This window comes from Odontesthes bonariensis, chromosome 3, assembly GCF_027942865.1.
Source record: "Odontesthes bonariensis isolate fOdoBon6 chromosome 3, fOdoBon6.hap1, whole genome shotgun sequence".
In the NCBI taxonomy this organism is placed as follows: Eukaryota; Metazoa; Chordata; class Actinopteri; order Atheriniformes; family Atherinopsidae; genus Odontesthes; species Odontesthes bonariensis.
The window spans coordinates 23,667,590-23,684,076 of NC_134508.1; the positions used below are offsets into that span (position 1 = coordinate 23,667,590).

The 16,487-nt window shown below is 41.6% G+C and overlaps 2 protein-coding genes across 3 annotated transcripts; one reads left to right on the forward strand and one right to left on the reverse strand.

Moving 5' to 3' along the window:
* Positions 1–3,112: 3,112 nt before the first annotated feature.
* On the forward strand, positions 3,113–9,705 carry p4htmb (prolyl 4-hydroxylase, transmembrane b). Of its 2 annotated transcripts, XM_075461146.1 has the most exons (10): positions 3,113–3,836; positions 3,929–4,061; positions 4,170–4,251; positions 5,752–5,942; positions 6,072–6,168; positions 7,336–7,498; positions 7,590–7,775; positions 8,033–8,123; positions 8,274–8,397; positions 8,679–9,705. In XM_075461146.1, the coding sequence occupies exons 1-10, from the start codon at positions 3,754–3,756 to the stop codon at positions 8,894–8,896; spliced, it is 1,368 nt and encodes a 455-aa protein (XP_075317261.1). In that variant the 5' UTR covers positions 3,113–3,753; the 3' UTR covers positions 8,897–9,705. The 2 variants fall into 2 exon arrangements, with proteins under 2 accessions (XP_075317261.1, XP_075317260.1); XM_075461145.1 differs by having other exon boundaries at positions 3,113–4,061.
* Positions 9,706–10,008: 303 nt separating this feature from the next.
* slc26a6l1 (solute carrier family 26 member 6, like 1) lies at positions 10,009–16,111 on the reverse strand. The gene is made up of 19 exons (XM_075459997.1): positions 15,972–16,111; positions 15,740–15,879; positions 15,455–15,565; positions 15,177–15,352; positions 14,906–15,070; positions 14,283–14,435; positions 13,898–13,980; positions 13,655–13,802; positions 13,410–13,523; positions 13,049–13,126; positions 12,805–12,900; positions 12,515–12,621; positions 12,272–12,341; positions 12,093–12,185; positions 11,647–11,757; positions 10,909–11,322; positions 10,473–10,527; positions 10,235–10,380; positions 10,009–10,035 (listed from the first exon to the last, which is right to left on the reverse strand). Exons 1-19 carry the CDS (start codon positions 16,109–16,111, stop codon positions 10,009–10,011), a joined length of 2,427 nt encoding a protein of 808 aa, XP_075316112.1.
* Between the last annotated feature and the right edge of the window lie 376 nt (positions 16,112–16,487).

Sequence of the window (16,487 nt, forward strand, 5' to 3'; positions counted from 1 at the left end):
TAATGCGCTCATACGGCGAGTTTCAGTACGTTTTTAGAAATAAGTGCAACACCGTTGCAGCAGCAAAAGTGTAAGTTTAAATGTAGTCCTTTGCAATCACAATAATATTACAGGGAAACTGCTTGAATGGTAGCCCATTCATTTATTTCATTTAGGTGCAATCCCGCAGGGGAGAAGCGCTCTTGGCAGCAGTTTAAGATGAAATATAAAAACATTGTTCAAACAGGTGAGACCTCAGCATGGAGGTACCTCATTTTGATCATGTTTTACACTGTAAAATAAATATTAAGTGGCTATTTGACTGTGCAGTTATTTTATTCCCAACATAAGGCTGTTTTCACACACATAAACTATGTCTTCTCATCTATACCATCCATCCATCCATTATCTATACACCACTGAATCCGTCAGTCGGGTGGGGGGCTGGAGCCTATCCCAGCGGTCAATGGGCAAGAGGCGGGGTGCACCCTGGACAGGCCGCCAGTCCATCACAGGGCCACATAGAGACAAACGAGACAAACAACCATGCACACTCACAGTCACTCCGAAGGACAATTTAGAGTCATCATCTATATCATGTTCTGTTAAATAATTAAGCCTATTTAAACTAACACAGACTTCTACTGAGCCAACAGAAAGAAGGCAGATGCCCGTAAAACGGGTGGTGCCCAGCACCGCCACCTCTAACGGGAGGGCAGTGGCTGAGGGAATCCACCCCCAAGACACGAGTGCCTTTATAAAATATAATAGGCCTATATATGTCTTTTTTAAGCCTATTCATAAAAATATTTATCTGTCTTTTGTGTCTTTTTTTTCTTTTGTCCCAACACATTCTGATGGTGCCGCTCAAAAAGATAATTGTCTGTAAATGCAAAAATCTATGCGCGGTCTGATAACCATCTCCGACGAATATTTATTTCTCTGCGCAATAATGCTGCACCTTCATCCACGGGGTCGTTGTCAAAAGGACATGTTCGTGAAAAAAGTTGCCTCCTACTGTGCCTAATGGACTTCTAGAAGTAGAAGAACTCGCTCTGCTGATGAATGAATGAGGAAATCAAATGGCGTGTGTGGCTGAAAGAGGGCGGAGACAGAAAGAAACTCAAGGTTTCTTGAATAAAACCTGGTCCCGACCAGGTTAGGTTCAGAGAGTCTGTTACTCCGGTAACTGACCGTGAGGTTGAGTTACCTCTCTTTGTGAAACAGGCTAGAGTTACCCCTCTTTCTCGGGGTTGAGTTACCTCCCTTTGTGAAACGGAAAACTCAGGGTTTCCCTCATTTCAGGGTTAACCTACTCAGAGTTTTCACTAAACCTGCTACGTGAAACGGACCTCTGTAGTCATAGTCCCACAGCAAGCTGGTTAGCTCAAATTCATTTTCCAGAGATAAGGAACCAGTATCTATTATGTCTTTAGTGGGTTGCATAAGCAGAGGGTTACCAGCAGGAGGAGCTTCACTTTACTGGGGTTTTGCTCTTCTTTAAATGAAACTAAACAATGCCACATAAAGTCGCTTTATGTTGAGTTGAGTTTGGCCCAACATTAAGTCTGCATACAGCTAATATTGTTTTTCAACCAGTGAACATAAAAACTCCAATAACTGAATGAACAATTTAACTGGGTTTACTAAAGATAGTCTGTCATTTCACAGCCCTATTAACTGTTTTACAGACATTTAAAAATAAAAAATAAAAATAAACCTTTGTCTGGTCGCTGTTTACACATACCCGGGTATTTTGATAAACGCATATTTTCTAACCTTCGTTTGCAAAAATAACTAGGTGCACACAGCCCCGTTTTAAAAAAAAACACGTCTACATTGATCAGCATAAAAACGCTATCAAGAGCTGTTAAATTACGCCAAGCCTGACGGTGGCAGTGTTAGAACAATGAGAATTCCACACAAGCCAATCAGAAGCCTAATAGAGAACCGCTGACAGGAAGAACTTCGAAAAAATGTATTTCGTTGTTCCTATGTTTCCCAAACGTATTATGTGAGGTACTGTACAGTTCTTCACACAGCAGTGATTTCCAGGCATGTTCTTGCAATTCCGGACTGTTTAAACTTACTGATTTAAAAACACACGCGAACACTGTAAACGAACGGAGAAAATGGCGTTTTCAGCTAGCATCCTGCCAACATGGCGGATAGGGGCGGGGCTCTGTACTATGACGACAACTCCTCATTCTCAATTGCCCAAAACTCCGTTTTTGTCTCTTTCAACCAGTTTATACACAAACGCAAAACGGAGTTTTTAAAAAATCTCCACTTTTGCCGGAGTTTTTTTATGCCTCGTTTTCGGAGGAAAAAAACTCAGTTTGTGTATAAACGAAAGGCACAAACGAAGGGAAAGGTCTTCATTTATCAAAATACCCGGGTATGTGTAAACAGCCTTGTTTGCGCTTCTCAGACAAAGAAAGATGGCAGCCGGAAATGAACTAGGGGAAATCAAAAGAAAAGCTTGAAAACAAAACGCTTATTTGTCATGACTATTTGTGGACTGGCGACCCATCCGGGTTGTACCCCGCCTCCTGTCCATGGCTGCTGCGATAGAACCCCTGCTACATGTAATTGGATTAAGCGGTATAGAAAAATGGATGGATGGGCAGTTTTGTGGTTAACTATTTGTATATTTGTTTTAGGATTCCATATTTTTGCTATATGACTAAAAGCTTTTAGACATATGTGATTTTTGTTTAAATGTGTATAGAAAATCTAAAATTATGGTTAAACATTACATAATAACAGTATTTGTTGCGCATGCAGTTGGGCAACATCACGTCTCGTGAATTAATGCATGATTGAGCAGCTTGAGTAAAAACAGACTTCTGGAAGCAGTTTTTACAAGAGACAGCTATAGGCTGTCTGAAGACCAGTGTGATAAGACATCCAGGTGAGAACTTATTATAGATAATTATCCTTTCAGACCAACCATCAAACGGCCAGTGTGATAAAGCAGATGTCACTAAAATGGCTGCTTTAATCAGCCCCAGTCAATGATTTTACTGAATTATTTGTTTTTGCATGTGGAAAGTGCTCTTTCAGGGATGCTCTCGTTGTCAGGCCAACAACACATTAGCGACAGCTGCTAAAGCACTTCACCGAGATCAAGACAGGACTGTGTTGTTGGTTTAGGTCGCCAGAGGTCAGCATTGCGCACAGATTGTTACTGTCAACTGGGGACCTCTCGAAATGGCGTGTCGTGTGTAAAATAGTCCTGCAAAATGCAGAATGCTTTGTCGTATTCACTGATATCTGACTACTTTTAAGGGGATTATTTCCGTAACCGGAATATGCCAGGTCAGGTTCATGAAGCAGGTTTCAGAGAGGAGCTCCGCGGTGATTTTGGATGCGCAGTGCGCTGCTGTTGATGCTGATGGGACTGCTGCAGTGTAAACAAGACTGTCCGAGGCTGCAGCGCTGCTGACTGTGAGACAAAACAATCACACACTTACATGGAAAGCTGACCTCTCAGGCCAAAAGAGACGGCTGCAATTTATTCTGGAACCATCTGTTTCTTCACGCAACGAGTTTATTTAAAATTCTGCTGCGAGGCTGAAACTGTCTGACCTCTTTTTGAGGATATACCTTTATTTTCTTTTTTTCCCCCAACTTAAATTTGAAGTCTTCCTCTCATCACTTCGGCTTCTTCGGTCCAACCGCGTCCATTTCAATAACTAGATGGACTTTGCGGCAGAGAAACCATCAACTCCTTGAATCGCAACAAAATGACTGACAACCAGGAAGCCGCAGATGCTGCGGACCAGACTCCGTCCGGGAGCTCGACCTTGCCGCTCCGGCCTCGCTGCGAGCGTCTCTCCGGCCCCAAGAGCAGCGTGTGCTCCCGCTCCTACTTCGTGGTAGTTATGGTGTTTTTCCATGTGTACATCATCAACGTTATAGCGCTATTGTTTTACGTGCACTACAGCAGCGGGCAGGAGGATGCCAGCCGGAGTAGTGACGCTCCCAGCAGTGGCCACCAGCGCCCCGAGTCGCGACGTCCGCCATCAAAACCCGAGTTTGCGCGTGATGTTGCCCTGACAAGAATCGAGGGAATAAGGGTGAGTACTCTAAAGATGCGTCACTCTTGCACGCTATATCAGTTCTTCCCGCTGTCTCACGCGCGCACTGCCATACGCACTGCTAATAGTCTCTGATTTATCTCTCAGGTGGGACATGTCCAGAAGGTGTCACTGGTGCCGGGCAAAGTGCACGAGATGCGCACTCTGAGCCTGAAGCCTCTGCTGTTTGGTAAGAAGCACAAAATGGCCCAACAGATTTCTACTTCTGATCGAAACAAGCATACTATATCCTCAAGAACTATCTGTTTTCATCCTTATTACACATCTCAATACACGTTGCCTATGTGTGTTACACAAAGATCATTCAGGCCTACATGACAGGCCAATAAGCCCCTGGGAAACACTCAGTTTCTAATCCAGTGAAGAGCTCAAGGTATGACTGGGTAAAAAGCAGACAAATCTGCATCTGAGCATTCTCATTTAGTATGCAGTCGCAGCATAAATGGTATACAGGCATTACGGCACTAGTTGTTTTCAGTTCTCTTTGTGTTTCAAACAAGATTAAGTAGCTACTGACTTATGACTGTTTCAGTTTTTAAATGAATGGCTCAGCAAGGCAGGTGACATAAAGCAGCATTACACTGTTTATCTAAATCAATCTGCTCATTATTTAATCTAACAAAAAAAGTTTTTAAATAATGACCTGATTTACAAAAGATGGAAAAGTCAAAAGTGCGCACATTTCTTTAGTATTTTCAGCAAGATCGAATATCTTTATGTGCATATTTTACTGTTTAGCGTAACAAAATCCAAAAAGAAAAAAAGAAGGAAGGAAGGAAGGAAAGTGGCTCACAGCAAATGTTCGGCACCGTTCATGATCAGTGGTAACAGCCCTTTTAGCGAATGAGATTATTGGGCTGTCATGCATGCTCCAGCTCGTATCTACAGGCTATCTATTTTTGATGATGTTTAGGTCAGGGAACCGGGACGACCACAGCAAAACATTAAGCTTGCTCTTCTTGAGGTTCATCGTGAATTTTCATTATCTTGTTGTTACTGCTGTTGAACCTATCATCTTTTTTTGTTTCTTTTTACAGATGATGTGATGTTTGCTCTCTGAATTTGCTGGTGATTGATAACCTATTCTACCCTCTACTAGTAAAATGCACCCTGTGCTACAGTGCAACATAAGCCTAAAACACGATCAAGTCACCGTTGTGCTTAAAAGTCAAAGTGCTGATCTTTTTACTCGTCTCCTGTTTAATTTTGCTCATTGCAGCCCAGAGTTATGTTGAAAAGTTTTGATTCCACAGGATTTAAAAAAAAAAAAGGATTAAGCTCATTTTGATATACCTTAGGAAACTTATGAAGAATTATTTATTCATTCTTATTTATTTATTTATTTATTTATGTATTCATTTTTTGAGGATTTTGGAAAGGTTTTCCTCTGGTGAATCTCTCATGCCTAACAATCATATCTCTGCAGACGTGGCTGCACAAATGTTAAACAGCATATTCACTTCAATGCTGAAAATGAACTAATGGCTGATGTGAATGATCATTTCAACTCTAGTCAGCGTAAATCTAGACTACATTAGTTCAACAAAACAACCTGGAAAAATATGAAAATGAGGAACACGAAGGAGGGACATTTCTGCAGTCATATAATCCTTATGGCTGCAGTGAGCTTCCTCAGTAGCTACATCTAAGCGCCTCTGTGTTTGCGCAGAGATTCCTGGGTTTCTGTCAGACGATGAGTGTCGTGTGGTGATGCAGCTGGCACAGCTGAAGGGCCTCATGGAGAGCCAACTGATGGTGCAAGATGGTCAAGAGGAGCTGGCCAAGGAGCTCAACCTCAGCCCGGATGAGATCTTTAATCTCCTTGATATCAACCAGGATGGACAATTGCAGCTTCATGAGGTGTATGTCAGTTTGTGGATTGTGAGCCCACGTTGTAGTCTACAGTATAGTGAAGCCTTTTTTTTTCTTCTTTTCTTTCCTTCAAAGGATGGTTAATTAATCTCATATTCACTACTGTGCCTCTAACAGATACTGACTCATTCTCGAGTGAGGGACGGCATTTGGCTCACTCCAGAAAATCTGCGAGAAATCTATGCCGGGTTAAAAGCTGACAAGGATGATAATGGTAAGAAAGCATCTTCATCCATCATTCCAGGGTTAACTAAGACTTTTAAACGATTTGCAAACTCATAGTTTTGGAAAACATATCATCAGATATGCAAAATATACTTTCTGCACATTGTCGTTTTGAAGAAACATAACTCTAACTTGAATGCACAGGATAATCTTAAAGAGGTCAATAGATATGTTACTTATGAGCTTGGTTGTCAGGTTGATATACATGCTTTAGAGCCTCTGTATAGTTACATCACATTGAACTTCCTGCAGATTGCTTATTACTCTTAAAGGGATAGTTCGCCTCTTTTGACATGAAGCTGTATGACATCCCATATTAGCAATATCATTTATGAATATTTTCTTACCCCCCGCTGCGTCCTGTGAGCCGAGTTCCAGCCTCGTTTTGGTGCTGACGAAGGTAGTCCGGCTAGTTTGCTAGGATCCCGAAAATAAAGCGTCTTGTTTCTCAAAACAATATGCGTTCAAGAGTAATACATTTGCATCACAAAATCGTCCCTCCAGAAAAAGTCAAACCTCACAATCGCTTGGCGTTTTTTTTTGCCTCCCTTCATATCAATGCGTTCAGCCACCTGCCGATAGCCGCACCTGTTACAGTGTTTACTGCTCAGAAGCAGGGGAGTGCTGGGTCTGCACTTCGGTCTGCACAGTTTACACAGCCCGTAGTGATACGAAGGTAGAGAGAAATAGCGCCAAGCGATGTGAGGTCTGACTTTTTCTGGAGGGACGATTTTGTGATGCAAATGTATTACTCTTTTGAACGCATATTGTTTTGAGAAGCAAGATGCTTTATTTTCGGGACCCCAGTCAACTAGCCGGACTACCTTCGTCAACGCCAAAACGAGGCTGGAACTCGGCTCACAGGACGCAGCAGGGGGTAAGTCAATGTTCATAAATGATATTGCTAATATGGGATGTCATACAGCTTCATGTCAAAAGAGGCGAACTATCCCTTTAATCTCTTTACTTTTAAAAGCCTCACCCTCGTGCAGGTGTCATCACTTATTCTTACCGGTTGAACTTTTGCTCTGGTTTAGGTCTGGTGAAGCTGTGTTGTATTTTTGTGAGGCCATCAAGCATAATGACAAAGGAAGAAGGATAGAGTGAAAATGGTTTAACCTTTTTACAAATGTTGTCCATTGAATATTTGGAAAAGGTTTGCTGAGTCTAGAGGAGTTCAGGCTTCTCAGCAATGACGCCTTCCAGCGGTTTCTGCTGCAGCGAGGGGTGAAAAGAAGTCAGCTGGTGCGGAACAGCAGGCACACCTGGCTCTACCAGGGCAAAGGAGCACACCAGGTCCTCCAAGACATCAAAGAGAGGTTAGCGAGGAATTACTTAATTTGATCGTTATTTAAGATTAAATGAACCCTTTTAGCTATTAATTTAGAACTGACCGTTTCTCTACCAAAGGGTGACTAGCCTCACTCGGCTCCCGCCTGCATTAGTAGACCTCAGTGAGCCTCTTCAGGTGGTTCGCTATGATGAGGGGGGGCACTACCACGCCCACCACGACAGCGGGCCTGTCTACCCGGAAACAGCGTGCACGCACACACGCCTCGCGGCCAATACCTCCACTCCTTTTGAGACGTCTTGCAGGTGAGGTCACTTGAGGTGTGATCCGTGATCGCTGAAGATCCAAACAAAAATATTTGTGAATGTTCAAGTGTGGATTCACCTGCCGAACATCGTTTCTGATGCTCCACTTTGACAGCTGGCATGTTAGTTTTTGTGACTCAACATTGTCAACTTGGAAAAGCTTGTGTGCTTGCCACTCGTTTGTACATGTGTGCTTGTGTATGGTCCATTTGCACCGTACATGTGTGCATCAATTGAAACCTGTGTTGCACACTTAGGTACATCACTGTTCTCTTCTACCTGAACTCTGTTGATGGGGGCGGGGAGACCGCATTCCCTGTGGCAGACAACAGGACCTATGATGAAGTGGTGCGTAATGTGGTTGGAAAGTGCTGCAAAAGTATTGTGTACATAGTGTGCATGTCTTTCATTTCTGTGTTAACTCACTTGTTTGTCAGTGAGTGAATGGGCCCCGATGTTAAGAAAAACTGTATCTCTTAGTTTGAGTGTGTATTTTAGTCTCTAATACAGAATGAAGTGGATCTTCTGGACACCAGAAGAAACTGTGACAAGAGTAACCTCAGAGTGAAGCCTTCCAAAGGGACGGCTGTTTTTTGGTACAACTACCTATCCGATGGAAGGGGTAGGTACATCAGAGCACCATTTTTTGGGATAATGTTGCAAAGAATGCAAATTAAAAAAAACATTTGAATTTTAATTTAATTGAAAAAATTGTTTAAACTTCTGATTCAGTCTTATTTGTCCACAAAATGCTTTTCCAGCCCTCTGCCCTGATAATTATCTTTGTTCATGAGTCAGTTAAAGCGGTGTGTTTTATAGCTTTATTATCTGTGTTCATGAAACTTAAATTACACAAAGACTGTTGCAAATTAGAGTCAGAAACATATTTCTTTTTCTCAACAGGTTGGGTGGGAGAGCAGGATGAATATGCTCTACATGGGGGCTGTGTGGTCACCCACGGCACTAAATGGGTTGCCAATAAATGGATCAACATTGATCCGGATTACCAGCGGCAGGCTCGCTACCAGCAGTTGGTGTCACAGCTGTCAGAAGATGAGGACGATGAAGGTCTGACTCTAAACACAGAAATACAGAATCCCAGTATCCATCAAGACTTATAGCTCTTACACCAAATAAATATATATAAAAAAATATTCCAAGCCTTCCTCAGTCCTGTGCACAACAATTTTGGAAAACTCCTCTGTGGCCAGTTTGTAAAGATGAGATTTATTCAGGGAATGAAGTCACAGTGGTTTTATGCAACAGTAAAGAGATGCTGTCCTGTTATTTTTTATCAACTTATTTTCTATCTTCCCATTTTAGGATTGTTGCACTAGTACCTCTCTTGATCAGTTGTGATGTAAAGTTGTGTGAACGTGTGTAGGATTTAGTGACATCTAGTGGCAACGTTCCAGATTACAGACATCTGAATATCCTCCTTTCTCAACCTCTTCCGAGCATGTGGGGTAATCTTAGGTGGCTGTGAAAAACTTGCTACACTTAATGTTTGGTATTTTTGCTCTTAGCAACTGTAGAAACAAGTTGGTGTATTATATAGGGCCTTCAATAACAAGGACCCACTTCATCTTTAGATAAAACTTCAGGTTATTCTTCCCTAATATAAACATAGTTATGAAGATTGTGTTGCCTTCCTGTCACTAGATTCCCCTAAATGTTACACACTAAAACTTCAAATAATGCTTTTCTTTGCATGATTACCTTCACACATTTTGTTGTTGCTATGAGCGAACCAGAACAATTGCACTTGAAAACTAAAATGACTGCCATGACCAAAAAAGCTCACACACTCTCAGTGTGATGCATGATGCCTTGTCTTTGTCCCTTGAATTCACCGTTAATGTTTTCTTGTAGAATGCACAACAGATTAAAATGCACAAGCTGTCACTCTGATGTCCTGATTCCATTTGATTGATTGATTGATTAAACATCTTTTAAAATGCACTGTCTCACTGTCCCTCACTGAATAGTTAGATTAAGCTCACGTGTCTTCAGTGTTAAGACTTTCTTTTACATAACTTAGATACAATATGTATAAATATCACTTCAAGTCAGTAGTAAAAAAAACACAGTTATGAGCACAGAAAAAAAAAATCAGTAATTTATATGTAGTTGCTTGTTTTAAGCTCATTCTATGCTTGCGTCCATCGATTTATAAGAAAAAGTTTGTGACAGATTGCGATTTTCCCTCCTGTTCCATCTCCTCTTGAAGATCTTAAAATTTCGTGCTGCTGTGCAGATCCTGTAATGAAACAATTTTGGTCAAATGGTCAAATATTTAGAATGATAAAACAATATACATTGTATACATTTATCAAGCCTTAGGTCATTTCATCCTACAAATCAACTGAAATGTTTGTCAGCACAAGCTGCAAAATGTCAGTGAATGGGCGGCCAATAGCTTTGTGAGTCAGTTCTGGACATCCACCTCAGGCACTTACCACTGTTGGGTCGTATCTGGGGAATGATGTAGCTCCACGATGGTTGAGACAATGGAGCACAGCGTCATGAACAGAAGCAAACAGATGCCTCTTTGTGGTTGTTTCAGAGAAGAAGTCACCGTGCTGTAATTGCTCCACCACAGGCGCTGAAGAGAAAAGAGTTTATGGGCAAATTACTACCATGGTAACGTATATTTATGCAGTAAAGCCTCAAGGAAGTGAGAATCTGTTCACTCACCTTGACAGCCGGCAATGTAGATATCCACATCAATCTCACTGAAGTCCTGGAAAATCTGTCAATATAACAGACACTGAAAGTTTCTCTTAATCAACCTTTAAAATAAGATCTGCTCATAATCCTTCCCTATCAGGTGCCCCGGTCTATCATGATAAATCATCAGGGTTCCTTTAAGTATAAGTAAACACTTGTATCAGAGTATGATACAGCTGAAGATGAATATAATCACCTTTCAGATCACTGAAAACAAACGTAATCAAAGCTGGCCTTTTTTTGGCCAGCGTTTCCTAACTTTTTAGGTTCGTTGTGTGACCATCAATTACTTCAAGTAGTTAAAAACATTTAAGGTAATAAAAATTCAGCACTTAAATTCCCTAAGGAACCCATCTGTGTTGCTCATACTTGTAAAATAACTTTTATGTCATTTACTACTTACATTTTTCATAGTCTTTATGGCCACTGTGTCAATAAAGTTCGCTGCAGTGAGGTCAAGTATGATGGAATGAATGTCCCAGGTCCATTTCCCCAGGGATCCAAGAGAGACCCGCTCTAGGTCACGGCTCAGTGTGTCCTCACTGTTGGAGCCCAGAGTGGTGGTGTCTCCATCCTGCAGCTCGGACATCCACCCCAGGCTGTTACAGTCTGGATCTCCTCCTTTCAGGTACTCCCATCTGGAATGACCATCAGGCGTTCGGGGACTGGTTGGGATGACAAATACTGTCCCGTTCTCTCTCTCGGTACAGCCATGCTCCTCTTTCTCTGTGACAGTCCCGTCTACACATGTGTCCCTCCAGCAGCCATCCTCTTCCTCCACTGAGAACTCTTGTGATACAGACAGCTGTGCCTGTCTCTGAGGTGAATTCAGAGAAAGAAATTTAGGAATTAGTTAGTCATGCTATTTCCCTTCTAGGATGTACACCTCTCATCCAATGACAGCTGGGATAAGCCTCAGCCCCCCTAGGACCCTGAACTGCATTAAATAGAATATTGATGGATGCACAGTAGGGTTACTGATAAACTTGGCTGATATTAAAGAGTTTGGTGCCTGTTTTCTCTTCACATTTAGCTTATGTAACCAATGGGGCCATGTGCCGACAAAGTCCTTGAAGTGTTTATTTGATTTTGACAATGATCTATGTTACTGCCATTATACTGAACATTTCCTGTATGTTACCTCTCTTTTGGCATGCCTCTTTGCTCGTCTTTCAACCCTCCTTTCTCGTCTTCTCTGTTTGGCTTCCTGCCTCCTCTTATAGATGATCATTTTACTAATGTCAAGCCCACTCTAAAAAAAAACAAACAGATAAAGACAAAACAAAACATCCCCATTAAACAAAAATATAACCAGAACACAAAGAGGGTGGTGGTTGTGTTAAATAAAAGAAAAGGGTGAAAATGAATGCTTTAAAATGAAAAAGAACAAGAATTAATCAGCTTTTTAATTGGTGTTTAATTGAAGGAAAAACCTTAGATGCTGGGGGATTCTAATGGACATTTATGACTATTGTTATTTGACTGTTATTTTGTGGACACAATCATATGTTCTTCAATCGGATTACTTAGCAATAAAAACAAAAATTGAGATATAAATTGAGCCAACTATTAGAGAGGAGAACACACTTTTTCCTTCAAGGCCTCGAGGTACAGCTCAGCGTTGGCGAAATAAACTGTAGCCGACGAGCGGAATATGGTAATGCCTGGAATCTCTTTCGCCTGTCAAATAGAGAAACATTATATGGCCTTTTTGTAATCAGGGCAAGAACATTTTTTCTTTATGGCTCTCCATCTTTCTGTCTCACCTCTCCGTGCGCCTCTATATCCACATAGAGTTCTGTACCTGGAACATTTCCCAGAACAGAGTACGTCGGCCTGAAGAATGGGAGAAAAACGTCAGCATTTTTTTCACATACAGTGCTTTGTCTTTTTTGGCTGATTCTGCAGCCCAACATCCATTTCTAATACAGCATCTCTCAAACTCACAGTGTGATTCAGGTGAGTGCAATGAGAAATGTGCACAATGATTAGATGTAGAGGAATCTTACATTTGAGTCCTGAAGATAACTGTGAATAGAGCAAAGGTGATGGATGCTGCCAGACCCAGATCTAGATTGAGTAGCACTGTTGACACCCAAGTGACCACCCACACCACCTGGAAGATGCAGGGCAGGACAGTGCGCCGTCATTACCTCTGACAGTTGCGACAGAACATGAACAGTGACACTTTGACAGATTCAGGAAGAAAACCGAGGTCTCAGTCAGTTGTTGCTTTCACAGATTTTCTTTTAAGATTGATGCCGACTGTACTCGTCACATTATTTATTGATCCTCTTACCAGATCAATCTTGCTGCTCCTCCAGAGTGTAACAATGTCAGAGTACTGCTTGAACATGCCTTTCAAATTTACAATCACAATCGATGCAAGGATGGCCTGAAACAACATGATTAATCAGATGAGCTGCCACAAAGACACAATAAACAATGCAAATCGGTGTGTGATTTTAAACACAATCTGTGCCGTGCCCAAGATGTTAACAGAAAAAGAACATTTTACAGAAAGGACAAGTAGTGAAGCTAACCTTTGGCAGTTCATGGAAAAGCGTTCCTAGTTTCAGTATGGTCACCAGCACAATTAGAGATGAGGCCACTCCGGCCATCTACAAGAATGACACGAAGACTTATTATACATGCTCAGCCATGTATCATTCTCTGGAATTGCTTATTCTTTTCAGGGCATATTTACAGCAGCAGTTCTAGTATTTTTACAATTTAAAAGAAAATCATGTTGCCAAATAGTTTTAACATTTGATATTACACATGTTGCTGTTATACTTTAGTGCAAAGGCAAAATTGGGGGACGGTTGTTGTTGAATGACTTTCAAAGATCTTTTGCTATATTTCTTGACACGTTTGATGTAGTTTCTTCTGTTGCTCACTCACTTGAGTTTTACCTCCAGTGGTCTCTTGGATGAGACTTCGAGACATGGAGGAGCAGACAGAAAAACACTGGAAAAACCCTCCCACTGCATTACTGAGACCAAGTGCCACAAGCTCCTGTAGCAGAGCGGAGACAAAGACACAAGAGTTGGCAAGAAAGAAACCTAAACAGGTAATTTATAATATATACATATATATATATTATGTATGCAGAAACAGAGGCAATGAGCTATTCTATGTGAGTTCACCTGGTTACTGTCCACCTTGTAACCATGTTTCAATGCAAATGTTTTTCCAAGCGAAATAGATATGGCATATCCAACAATGGCCAGAGCAAAAGCATCACCAATAACTTCTCCAAAAAGACTCACATTTGGCAAAGTGGGAGAACTTAGACTGGTGAGCAGAGGACAAACAAGAAACCAGTAAGTACCACAGAGGCTGGAAATGCTCTTCAAAAATAATAACAGTATGATGTAAACCCAACTCACCCACTTGGAATTTCTCCAACAACTAAAACAGTGTGGTTACTGTTCAAGTAGGTATAGGTTGATAACAGTGTCCCTGCCACAATCTGAAGTGATCACAGGAAACGTGTTAATCATAAACATATAAAACACAAAGTTTATTTTCACAGTAGGTTTCAGCCCTGACACATTAGTTAATAAGATTTGTTCAATCATATCCTAGACCTGGACTTGATTATTAACTGTGATTACATATTTTCGCTGTGAAGTGCACAAAGCAGAGGCCTTTTGCACCACAGCTGACTCAGCTGCTTATTTCCACTGCATCTGTACTTTTTCAGAGCTGCATGATCAGCAATAGCACAGAGGTGTTAACAGAGTCAGAGATCAGAGAGCTGTGTCAACTGACTGTGATGAGCTCCACCGGGACGGGCACCGGCAGCTTCGCACTGAGGAACGAGTTGAGCTCTTTGGCTGCAATTAGAAATAATATCGTCACACTGCTGACCACCAGAGTGGGAAGATGAGTGCGCGGCAGCAAGGAGCAAACATCCACCAGAGTCTGAAAATGAAAAACAGCAAAGCAGGATGTGGGTACAGATGGATGCTGCACGCATGACCTGCTTCACACATAGCAATTTTCTTCATAGTAGGTCACGATTTGATTTTAAAAGACCTTTTTGCAACTGTCGGCTAACTTTCCCACACTATTATCATAGCTGACAATAGATGTTAAAATGTTTTTTCTTCCAGCTCAGTAGAGAGCAGCAAAAGGGCAAATATACAGCTATTTTAGAATATGCATTGGTACTCTTTATTAGATACCCTTTGAAGAAAAAGTCAGTAAGACTGGCTATCTGCAAAACCTCTGCATAGAAGTCTAAATAAATAGAGCTCTAAACCAATGGCAGACGCAATCCTGGTGGCATTTAGAGGGAAAGTATATACAACTTGTTTGTGTGTAGATAATTACAATATCACAGTTTTATAAACAAAACAGGGTAAGTGGAATCAGTTCTTGATAATACTCACATAAACCAGTGACAGCGGGCCACTAAATCGTGTGGGGGAAACTCCAAAAATGTACTTGAGTTGTGCCACCACAGCATGTGCTGCTGCAGCTGTTGTGTAGGCACGCACCAGAGGCTCAGACAAGTAAGTTCCCACAAAGCCAAACTTTACCACACCCAATAGCACCTATGAACACAGTCATTTTTTGTTTTTGTTTTGGTGGTTGGAAGACCAAAATATGATATTTCTTTCATTGTTAAAGATTAGGATTAGGATGCTCTGTTTTGCCAACCTGTATAAGGCCTCCAAGGACAGTAGTCGCAACTGCCACCTGCACCCTGTAGGAATCCCGGGCAGTTATGTCGACCTCTGCTGTGATGTTGGTCCCATTGGTTTTGAGGAAATCCCCATCAGGAGCAAGTCTCTCTGTCACGCTACCCACCATGATGCTGAGCACAGTGAATGTACCTGAACACAATAAAAGATATGGTGGCGAATTATTGTGGGTTTTTTTAATACAAAAGTCACAATGGTGCAATATTTGTCTTTGTTTATCGCTGCTTCACTTACCAATAGAAATGTGTCGTGACGTCCCGAAAAAGAAGTAGATCAATGTGGGATAAAGAGATGAGTATAGCCCAAATACAGGAGGTACGGAGGCCAGCAGTGCATAGGCCATACCTGTGGAAGTCAGTTTACTTATGAAAAACGTTTGAGGTCTGTGCTTTTTATGGTGTCATTGTACCACAGCAAAATTGCTTATGTAGTCAATTACAAATGTAGTCAATAGGTCACGGCGTGCCGTTCAGTAGAAGCTGATATCTATTCACCCAGTTTGGACAGTCTCTCTCATACCTTGTGGCAGGTGCATTATGCCCACACTAATCCCAGAAACCAGGTCCGGCATGCCGTAGTCCCACACTGAGTACTTGGGCAGCCAGTACAGCACAGGAAAGCTGCTCATCACACTTCTCTTCAGCTTAGGCACCGTACATCTGTGAAAGTGCAAATGTGCAAGTCTATATGCTGACAGATATTCTTAATCCACTAATGATGTGTTTCTAGTGCAGTATAGTAAGCAGTTTACCTGAAAGAGTCTTTAAGCTGTTCAGTTAGAGGTCGGTGGATGTCTGAGTATGCTTTTCTCTGTGTTACCTCTTCCAGTCTCTCCTCATCCAGCACTTCCCTCTCCACCCTGTACTTTCCAAATCTGTGCCTTGAGTCCATTTGAGCGACTGTGTCAAACTCTCTCAGATTTTTTTTGTATTAAATCGTTGTCTTTACTGCAAACTGTCCAACATGACCAGATGCTGCAGTACCATTGTCAAAAAAAACAGCCGTGTCTGCTTTTGTACACCATATTGCTTAATGGTTAACTATAGACAGGATGTTGTGGGCAGAGCGATGGCGACTGATGGCTGACCACAACAAGCAAAGGATGGGATTACGGCCTGAAAGGGGGAAAAGATCAACTCTTCTCCTGAATTTAGATGACTGTGTGTTTCCATTCTCTCTGGTTTTCCATTCAACAATAAAAGTGAAACTAATGAACCACGAAATATCTGTTTAGACTCTTCACTGGCTAAGTGTTTGTTTGTGGCTG

Bases quoted from the DNA above. Each gene is read 5' to 3' on its own strand.
- p4htmb (XM_075461145.1), top strand. From the start codon at position 3,729: ATGACTGACAACCAGGAAGCCGCAGATGCTGCGGACCAGACTCCGTCC. The intron at 4,252-5,751 runs GTAAGAAGCACA...GTGTTTGCGCAG, and splicing joins CCTGAAGCCTCTGCTGTTTG to AGATTCCTGGGTTTCTGTCA. The intron at 8,398-8,678 runs GTAGGTACATCA...TTTTCTCAACAG, and splicing joins CTACCTATCCGATGGAAGGG to GTTGGGTGGGAGAGCAGGAT.
- slc26a6l1 (XM_075459997.1), bottom strand. From the start codon at position 16,111: ATGGACTCAAGGCACAGATTTGGAAAGTACAGGGTGGAGAGGGAAGTG. The intron at 15,353-15,454 runs GTAAGTGAAGCA...TATTGTGTTCAG, and splicing joins GTCACGACACATTTCTATTG to GTACATTCACTGTGCTCAGC. The intron at 10,528-10,908 runs GTAAGTAGTAAA...TTATATTGACAG, and splicing joins CCATAAAGACTATGAAAAAT to ATTTTCCAGGACTTCAGTGA.